The sequence below is a fragment of the Notolabrus celidotus genome, chromosome 9 (genome assembly GCF_009762535.1).
Source record: "Notolabrus celidotus isolate fNotCel1 chromosome 9, fNotCel1.pri, whole genome shotgun sequence".
Lineage (NCBI taxonomy): Eukaryota > Metazoa > Chordata > Actinopteri > Labriformes > Labridae > Notolabrus > Notolabrus celidotus.
The window spans coordinates 37315783-37326406 of record NC_048280.1 but is presented as its reverse complement, the minus strand read 5'-3'; the positions used below and the strand labels follow the sequence as shown (position 1 = coordinate 37326406).

Below are 10624 nucleotides of genomic sequence, written 5' to 3'. Positions count from 1 at the left end.
AGAAGATTGAACGGCATGCATGCCTTAAAGTTTCTTTGCTGATCTGTGAGGCTGTGGACTAACGGCCATGGACCAGACTGCCTTTCTAAAATGTTTCTGTTTAATGAAGCAGGGGAACGCAACTTCTACTCTTTAAGCCCTTCACATTCAGGGCTTTGCATCGGTGCTGTCAGCTTCACTGCATTAAAAACAGACATGACTCTGTAGTGGAAGTCACTGCATTAAAAACAGACATGACTCTGTAGTGGAAGTCACTGCATTAAAAACAGACATGACTCTGTAGTGGAAGTCACTGCATTAAAACAGACATGACTCTGTAGTGGAAGTCACTGCATTAAAAACAGACATGACTCTGTAGTGGAAGTCACTGCATTAAAAACAGACATGACTCTGTAGTGGAAGTCACTGAATTAAAAACAGACATGACTCTGTAGTGGAAGTCACTGCATTAAAAACAGACATGACTGTAGTGGAAGTCACTGCATTAAAAACAGACATGACTCTGTAGTGGAAGTCACTGCATTAAAAACAGACATGACTCTGTAGTGGAATATACTGCATTAAAAACAGACATGACGCTGTAGTGGAAGTCACTGCATTAAAAATAGACATGACTCTGTAGTGGAAGTCACTGCATTAAAAACAGACATGACTCTGTAGTGGAGATCACTGCATTAAACACAGACATGACTCTGTAGTGGAAGTCACTGCATTAAAAACAGACATGACTCTGTAGTGGAGATCACTGCATTAAACACAGACATGACTCTGTAGTGGGGATCACTGCATTAAAAACAGACATGACTCTGTAGTGGAAGTCACTGCATTAAAAACAGACATGACTCTGCAGTGGAAATCAATGCATTAAAAACAGACATGACTCTAGTGGAAGTCACTGCACTAAAAACAGACATGACTCTGTCGTGGAAGTCACTGCATTAAAAACAGACATGACTGCAGTGGAAGTCACTGCATTAAATACAGACATGACTCTGTAGCGGAAGTCACTGCATTAAAAACAGACATGACTCTGTAGTAGAAGTCACTGCATTAAAAACAGACATGACTCTGTAGTGGAAGTCACTGCATTAAAAACAGACATGACTCTGTAGTGGAAGTCACTGCATTAAACACAGACATGACTCTGTAGTGGAGATCACTGCATTAAATACAGACATGACTCTGTAGCGGAAGTCACTGCATTAAAAACAGACATGACTTTATAGTGGAAGTCACTAAACTTGCCCCAAATCCCTCCTCCCCTCAAACTAGAACTTCTCACTGAGCATCGACAACCACACAGTCACACCCTCCACAGGAGTCCGTGACCTTGGCATCACCCGCGAGACGGCAAGACGGCAACCCCACTCTCTCCTTCAAACCACACATCAGAAACATCACAACAAAATATCCTTCTTCCACCTCCGCGACATTGCATGCCTCAGATCCTCTCTCTCCTCCTCTGAAGTTTGGCGGCTGTGGTTCAGTGGGTAGAGTCGGTCCCCTATCAATCAGAAGGTTGGCCGTTCGATCCCAGCTCCGGCAGTCACATGCCGAAGGGTCCTTGAGCAAGACACTGAACCCCCGAATTGCTTCCTGTATTGTTCAGAGGTGTGTGAATGTGAACGAATGAGATTAGCTAGCACTGATGGTCCCTCACTACATAGCAACCTCTACCATCAGTGAGTGAATGGGTATGAATGGGTGAATGGGACGAGTGGAGTAAAAGCGCTTTGAGTGGTCAGAAAGACTAGAAAAGAGCTATATAAATACAAGTCCATTTACCATTTACCAAATCACTACCTTGTCTGTAAACACATCACTGCATCCACAAACGCAGGTTCAACCTGAACCATGCAAAGAGGAAACCATATATAAACCTGATCCAGAACCACAGAGACGTCTCTAGACCTGAGCCCGTTTAAGATGGACTGAGGGGAAGTGGAGAACTGTCCTGTGGTCTGATGAATCAAAATCTGACATTCTTTTAGGAAATCATGGACGCTGTGTCCTCCGCTCTAAAGAGGAGAGGGACCACCCGGCTTGTTATCTGCTCACAGTTCAAAGCCAGCGTCCCTGATGGTATGAGGATCATAAGAGTCCATGGCATGGGTAGCTTCCACATCTGTGAAGGCTCCATTAATGCTGAACTATATCTACAGATTTAGGAGCAACATATGCTGCCATCCAGACCATGACGTCTTCAGGAAGACCTTACATATTTCAGTAAGACAACGCCAAACCACATTCTGCATGGATAACAACAGCATGGCTCTGTAGTAGAAGAGTCCAGGTGCTGAACTGGTCTACCTGCAGTCCTGACTCGTCCCCCATTGAAAACATTTGGAGCATCATGAAAATAAAAACACGACAAAGGAGACCCTGAACTGTTGAGCAGCTGAAATCCTCTATCAGGCAAGACTGGGACAACATTTCACTATGATGAGGGTCAATCTAATTTTAGAGACACAGCTCAGGTCAACACAATTCAAATCAAGAACAGGACTACTTACAGACTGCTTCCTGTTCCTCTTCCTGGTTGGCCTCGGCGTCCTGTGGGCAGTGGAAAGGTGAAAGGTCATCCTGCAGCAGCTTGGACAGAGCCGCCTGGCACAGGAGGGCACTGAGTCCTGCAGGAGAACCCCTGAACCAACACATAAGAGAAACAGAAGAACTGATGCAGAAGTCAAAATACTAAAATGATGCAGACTGTGAGATCAGCTTCATCTGTTCGCCCCTTTCCGCTTCAGAGCTGCATTTGAGTTGCAGAGGAGACCGGGTTGTGGAAACAGGAATTTGGGAGAACAATGGTGTTTCTGCAGACAGGATATGTAGTCTTTCCTGACAGAGCGTGCATCGTGAGCAGAGAGAGAGAAAGAGAGAGAGCGAGAGAAAAAGAAGGAGAGAGAGCACACAAGCAGGTTTTTGTTCTGGGACTGAGGCCCGACAGATTTGTTTAACTTCACATTCAGCAAAGATTCAGAGTTCCCTCACAGCTGATCTCTGACCAATGTGCTCGATTTAAAACCAAGTTGAGAGCAAATTAAAGCCGCAAGAGGCGATGAACAGGCCCTCGCACATCTGTCGCAACCGCCTGATGTGCAGCAGGATTGGCCTCGGTGGTGCTGTGACTTTAATGAAGTTATGTTCTGAAGGATTCACAAGCATGTAAAAAAAACAGGTTCTGAGAGTAAATACTGCTAGTGTCCATTAGGTGGCGCAACTCTTTTGGCCATCATGTGATATAGATGAGGTCAGGCTGGGTCCATGATGAAACATGTCAAATTTGGAGAGATCGGAGATTGTATGTAAAGATCAGTACAATGTATTTCCTGTGGGTGGCGCTATGGCTGTGGTAGAGCAATGAGCCAAGGACGAGAGCCCCAAAATATATAAATGGGATGGGTGGCCGATGCGTGTGGCCAATTTGGTGAGATTTCATGCATTTTAAAGCCCCCAAAAATCAATTTCCTGTTTATGGCGAGACATGTGCGTTTGATGCATCGCCTGAAAGTCTGCCACGCCCACAACTTTTCTGATAATGTTGAATCATCAATGTGTCTCCTATAGAATGTGCCCTGTTGGGACTGAATTGGAGAAAAACCCTAGGACTAGTTTGTAAAAGTATGCACCCTTATTTGGGCGCCATTTTTCACATTCGAAGCTAGGTGGCGCTCTTCCTGTTGAGTTTTGGATATGGGCGTAGGAGGCTTTCTTTTATGCATCCTGATGCCTTGAAGTGTTTGAAATTGTGCACATAGCTCAAAAAAAACTCTATGGGGGAGGGTTATTTTACCCTTTTTTTAAATCCTTAAGGGGGCGCTATGGAGCAGATTTTGGAATGTTTTGACGAGAGTCCCTAAAACATATAAATGGGATGCGTGGCCGACGTTTGTGGCCAATTTGGTGAGATTTCATGCATTTTAAAGACTCCAAAACTCCATTTCCTGTTTATGGTGAGACATGTGCGTTTGATGCTTCGCCTGAAAGTCTGCCACGCCCACAATTTTTAGATTTCGCAACATTTTTCTGATAACATTGAATCGCCAATGTGTCTCCTATAGAATGTGCCCTGTTGGGACTGAATTGGAGAAAAACCCTAGGACTAGTTCGTAAAAGTATGTACCCTTATTTGGGTGTCATTTTTCAAATTCAAAGCTAGGTGGCGCTCTTCCTGTTGGTTTTTGGATATGGGTGTAGGAGGCTTTTTTGTGCGTTCTGATGCCATTAATATGCTTTTTGAAATCGTGCACATAGCCCAAAGAAACCTCTAAGGGGAGGGTTATTTTACCCTTTTTTGAAATCCTTAAGGGGGCGCTATTGAGCAGATTATGGAATTTTATGGGCGAGAGCCCCAAAATATATAAATGGGATGCGTGGCTGATGTGTGTTGCTGATTTGGTCAAACCAGACCTTTAGCGGCACCGTTCATCCAATGAAACAAAGGGAGGGCCAAAGATCACATCATCAATGTGGAAAGATGTTTATATGCTTATTTTTAACATCTTCAGGCAAATCCAATATTGGACTGATTACATCATAACATTAAAGTGCAGAGGTGGAAACATATTTCAATCCAACCCCAAACAATACAGCAACAGACGAGAGGATGCTACATCTACTCACGTCTACACCTCAGCTGCTACAGCACGTCTGTTTGAGATATCTGCATAGATAGTGAGGTTAAGATAAGCATCCAAATACATGGTTATACGGGAGCTGTAGTGATGGGGTCTTACGCAGCTCTCCAGTTTGATTCTTTCTGGTTTCACTTTTTAAACTTGGTGTCAGCAGCAACTATTCTTTCCTCTCTGCAGTGTGAACACAAACAGCAGATTAAAGCATGCTGAGGGAACGTGCCGGGCAGGAACAGAGCTGTCAGGCATGTGAGGAATGTAGACATGAACAAGGGAACACACACACACACACACACACACACACACACACACACACACACAAACACACACACACAGATCACTCCAACATTAACTGCTAAATCAGTATGTAGAGATACAAACCAGAGACTCAGAGATCCTCTGAGATAAACTGTATTATTACCTCTGATAGGGCTTTACCTAAAGACTGATTTAATTTATCCTAAACTGTATTTAGAACTCCATGTAGCATTACAGTACTACAACTGATTTGGGAATAATAAATAATTCATTGTTACTATTTCCAAAGATTGATCACAGAGACCACTAAACATTGGTCTCTCTGGTAAGGAAAATACTCTAGCAAACCAGTTTCATCTTCTCAATCTCTAAAAACACTATCTTTCACCTTAAAACCTGCAGACAGCTCAGCTGACAACTCAAAGTAATCTGCTCTGTGTCAAATTAAAATATCATGAAGTACTTTGAGTTTGAGCATACGGGAGCAGCTGATCAGACTGATGTCAACGGGAGACCACATCATCCAAGGCAAGGCGCAAGATGGATACTGGTCATTCTCCATAGGTGCATATGGACCAAGAGTCCCAGGGTCTTTTAGCCCCCAGAACTACTTTCCCCTGAACTAAGAGGTTCCTGTGCCCCCATTGTTGTCTGCGTTTCGACCACGGACTGAAGTCCCCAGTAGATTGTGTAAATCAGACCAGTGACGTAAGGAGAAAAAAAAAGGAAATGCACTACACCACCAGACCAGTAGAGGGCAGTACAACAAAGAGGAATGCCATTCATCACAGATGACACCATAGAAGCAGATGGACAGGCAGGTATCATTATAAGCAACCAAGTGGCAAGCGGCAAGCTCTGGTCTAAAAATATGAGGCCAATGCAGAAGTGCTAAAAAATGCAGTTCATTGAGGATCCACTTGAGGCTGGCTCCGGAAGTACCGGAAACCACATACACACCAATTCAAAGAGACAATCTTTACAGCAGAAATAAACATGTTTACAGCCTGGTTCAAAAAAAGAGTGCAGTCTGGATAGCTCATGTCTCTATCAGCACACACTGTACAGGGGGTGAATTTTTATCTAATGCAGCAATTTCAAAGATATTAAGATTGCAAGTATTCCATTATGAGAGGCACAGCTTCATCAACAGGCGGGAAAACTGAGGCTGTTGGCAGGAGGTTAAAGGCCCGCCTCTTTACATCACACTCGTTCGATAGCGGTTATGTTGAGTTCAGCATTTCCAATATGGCTGCCGCAGACGATTGGCTTCAGAACCAGATGGGTGACGTCACGGATACTACGTCCATTATTTATACAGACTATGTGAGCAACACAACAGTTAGCCTGTTAGCATGAAGAGACTCAGCTGGCTCTGTTTTAGATGGTGCTATATTTCATCACAGATGACACCATAGAAGCAGACGGACAGGCAGGTATCATTATGAGCAACACAACAGTTAGCCTGTTAGCATGAAGAGACTCAGCTGGCTCTGTTTTAGATGGTGCTATATTTCATCACAGATGGATTCACTGAATCAACACGTGAGAGGAGATAAGCGCGAGTAGCAAAGACGTTTCAACACGCCTTTAAAATCCTTTTGAACTCAAAAAGCCGTGGCAGAGATCGGCCGGTGTTTTGGTTTAAACAGCGACCCTGTTAACTGGAGACTTTCAGCCGGATGCATCCCTCATAAAAGTCTTTAGACCATCATTAAATATCTGATGAGGATATTTTGAAATCTTAATAAAAACTAAACTAGTTTGCATTCCCAGGAACTCCCTCTGTGTTTCCACAGCTGTGTAAACTCCACAAACACTGACACGTTCAGCTGAAGGTCTCCAGTTTACAGGGTCACTTTTAAAACCAGAACACCGGGAGAGACGCATTCACGGTGGGCTGAGAGAAGACTACTGTTACAAGCTGCTGAATCAAGAGAATCACAGCTTCTTCTTTTGAAAAGTACACACACATACAAAAAAGATAGAACAAATCAAAACTAATGAAAGAAAGAGAAATCAAGTGAATCACAGATGTGTGTGATGTTATTGTGGACGGAGGGAGGAATAAAAACACTGCGGTTAATCTACCAATCAGACACGTTCAGCATTGCAGGCCCCGCCCCCCGAAAGTCCCGGGACCTTTGAAAAGTACTACCCCTCTAGCAGGGGCTTTTTAGGAGGGAGGTTGTCTACCCCTGAACTAAATTTAGACCCTGGGTCCACCGGTTGAAATGCACGTAGTTCAGGGGTAAAGTTCCTGCGGTGGAAAAACACCTTGCATGTCAGTCCCTCCCCTTCCTCTCTCCTACTGTTTCTATCCACCTTCCCATCCTCTCACTAACAGGCCCAGTTTGGATGATTGACAGCAGGGGGGATTCTTTCCTCCTGTGTGTTTCAGACAGTCTGAACCTTCAGGCCCATCGAACAGGTACAACAGAGATCATTTGAAATTGAAACTCGTCTCCAGTCGTACCTGGTGCTCAGCATCCTGAGGCCCAGCTCCAGACTCTCTCCGTGCAGCTCTTCCTCAGAGACTCTGCGGCTCAGCGGGGTCACGGGCAGCGGGCAGCCTTCCTCCAGAGCAGCGGGGAACTCCTCCACAAACCTCCTGAGGAAGCAGCGAGCCTCCTCCTCCTCCATCACACCGTCTCTGTCTGCAGGGGGCTCTCAGGAGGACGATCACTTCTCACCGCGGAGACTTCAACAGGACAGACCAAAAGAGAGTTTGAGTTTCACTCTGACACTGTGATGATGAAGAGTACAAATAAAAGATGAATGTTTGAGTCCCAGATCATCAACACTTCACACTGATCAATGTTCTATCTCTAGTTGTATTTAGCTTTACTGTTGACTTTACTTTCAACATACAGACCTTATTCTGGAACAAATCCTTCTCCTGAACGTATCAACATTTAAAGCTCCAGTAAGGAACTCTAGGTTTGTGTTGTTTTTGCTGCCCCCTGGTGGACAGAGCTGTAAATTGCGTTTTTACTGAAATCTTTCTGCTTTCTTTGAAAAGTGAAATGCATCACTTCTTTTGACACATAGTCTCGTGTTAATTTCCCTTGTGTGTTGTTTGCACACTGTTCTTGATTTGAAACGTGTCCCTGCTGCAGCCATGATGTCAAATACTGACACCACTGAGCTTCTGACTGGCTCATAACACTTTAAATAACGGCACAGCTGACAGGTCAAAGTAATCTTTAAAGATCATGAAGTACTCTGAGTTAGAGCTAACAGCTACGAGCTCAGCCACCTTTTAATGTTCCTCATGTGTCCCTCACACACAGGGAGAGAGCTTCCTGTTTTAATGACCCTAACCTCTGAACTCTGCCTGGACATTAACACAGTGAGCTCTAAGTAAACTAATGACTCCATTGTTATTGTTGCTGCTATCATTATGTCTTTTTATTCATTTATTTATTTACTTATTCATTTTTAATCATTAATTATTATTTTTAATAATTTATTTTGATTATTATCCTGGGTGTTATTTTTATCTCATTTAAATGTATTTATTTATTAGTATTAATATCACTAATTTTATAACAATGGTAATAATTATTACTCTTATTGTATCTATTTGTACTTACTCAATTTGTTACTTGTTCACTGAATTATTTCCCTTTTTTATTTTTATTTATTTATTTCTTGTAGAATATATTATCATTATTACTAGGTTATGGTTTATTTTTCTTCAATGTATTTATTTATTTATTTATTATTATTATTATTATTATTATTATTATTATTATCTGTTGTTTTTAATTCCACTTTATTATTAATTGATATCTTTTTTTTATTGTCAAACAACTGTCCAATTTGCTACAACAAACATACAGGGACAAATGCACACACACACACACACACACACACACACACACACACACACACACACACACACACACACACACACACACACACACACACACACACACACTCAGACACTCAGACACACACGCACGTACATGCATTGTTAATTCAGTGTTCACTTGTTGTCTTGTCTTTCACACACTGTTTTGTATTTTATTTATTTTATTCTTTATTATTTATTTGTATTTAAAAAAAATAAAAATAAACTGAAGACTAGAATTTTTATTCAGGCTTTTCATTTGGAGTCATTTATTTGAAGCCCTAGACTGCCTTATTATACTCATTGTTCTTACAACATTTATTTATCTTATTTATGTAGTTATTTATTTATTTATTTATTTATTTCTGATATTTTTAACTTTAAATGATTTGTTATTTTGGTTTCTACTCTCACTTATTTTTTATTAATTTGACTGTTTTGATTTGATTTGATTTTTTAAGTATTTTATCAGGAGAGACAGAACCAGCACAGACCTGAGGATGAGTCTGCATCACATGGACTACAGTGCTGTGAAGTAAACCCAGTCATGGGCCTACAGAGAACTGTGCACATACAGGACCTGTAACTGAGACAGGAAGTCCTGAGAAGTGCACATGCTTTGGCCTCAACCAGGGATCCCTGGACCTCAGTTGGTACCACAATGATCCATCATAATCTCTGCACATCACACTGACACTGGTTTGACTCACATGTACTCCTGCATATGACTCTCTGAAGATCCAAAGTGACTTTAAACTCACTTAATGTTCCACTTGGATGTGATTAAAAACATTCATGTCTGTCTCTTTGACTCTTCCTCACACTCTGCTGTTCTTCCTCACTGTTTCCAGCAGCCAGCTCTTTGACATCAGTGTTCAGGAGCATGTTTAATAACTCTCACCCTGGATTTCCTGGTTCTAAAGTGGACCCAGATCAGTTCAGTGTTCGTCATTGGATTTAGTCTGTGTGAAGAGTCTCCTTTAAAGAGTCTCCTGAGGCGGATCCCTGTCAGGGTTCAGAGATGATAGACTGCGCAGTGATGAAACCACATGCAGGAGAAAGTCCTGTCACAAACATGCATGAGTACAGACAGTCAGGAACTTAGACCAGGATCACTACAGAGACCTACATGACATGCAGAGACCCGTTCCCTCCTCTTACCTGGTCTGGTAGCACAGCAGGTAACTACCCCTCCTGAAGTCCGGCTGAGGGGCAGAGTCTCAGTTTGAGGGTGAACGCCCTGAGTGAGACAAAGAGGTCCTCCACTGACAGACACAGAGCTGCTCGGCCTGATGCTAACTCACACTCATAGACTGTACACTGTAGCTCTGCACACCCAGGGCTGTTTGGAAATCTGCGGTCAGCTCGGCACGCTATTGGACAGCACTCTTCTACGTCATCACACTTCCGTTCGACGACGATTTAAAGGGCCAGGCACTCTTTGGTACACACTACGGTGGCTGGGGAGTGCAATGCAAATGTACAAAGGATGAAACACTTTTACAAAGCTGGAGACAAATTTACATTTTGGAAAACATTTTATAAAACAATATGGCATCAAACACTTTTACCAAGAACAAAACTCATTTACATTTAAGGAACACTTTTAAAGGCACTATGAGGAGTTTTGAACTGGCTGAGAAACAGACTGAAAATGATACTGATGCCTCTTTATGACCTTCAATAGCAAACAAGTCCATCAACAGCATCACTGGCACCTTCTCTGTTGTAATTTTTAATGCCTGAAACCACCCTGAGGGGGTAGGTGTCAGACCAGATGATGGACATCTTGCTTCAGAAACAACCTTTATGCCTGATAAAGTTGACTGTTGAACACAACAGGATGAGGCTTTAGTTGAAAACACTACTTTTG

At 42.6% G+C, this 10624-nt stretch overlaps 1 protein-coding gene across 2 annotated transcripts in view; it reads right to left on the bottom strand.

Annotated features, from left to right (window-relative positions):
• ppm1f (protein phosphatase, Mg2+/Mn2+ dependent, 1F) overlaps nt 1–10104 on the bottom strand; it is a 23436-nt gene extending 13332 nt beyond the window's left edge. The window contains exons 1-4 of one of the 2 annotated variants that reach the window (XM_034692674.1): nt 9913–10104; nt 9653–9815; nt 7372–7596; nt 2514–2644 (exon numbers count right to left, since the gene is read on the bottom strand). In XM_034692674.1, coding sequence (XP_034548565.1) covers nt 2514–2644; nt 7372–7538 — 298 coding nt within the window. In that variant the 5' untranslated portion in view covers nt 7539–7596; nt 9653–9815; nt 9913–10104. The remainder of the gene's footprint in view (nt 1–2513; nt 2645–7371; nt 7597–9652; nt 9816–9912) is intronic. The other variant, XM_034692673.1, reaches the window with a different exon arrangement.
• Nucleotides 10105–10624: the final 520 nt, after the last annotated feature.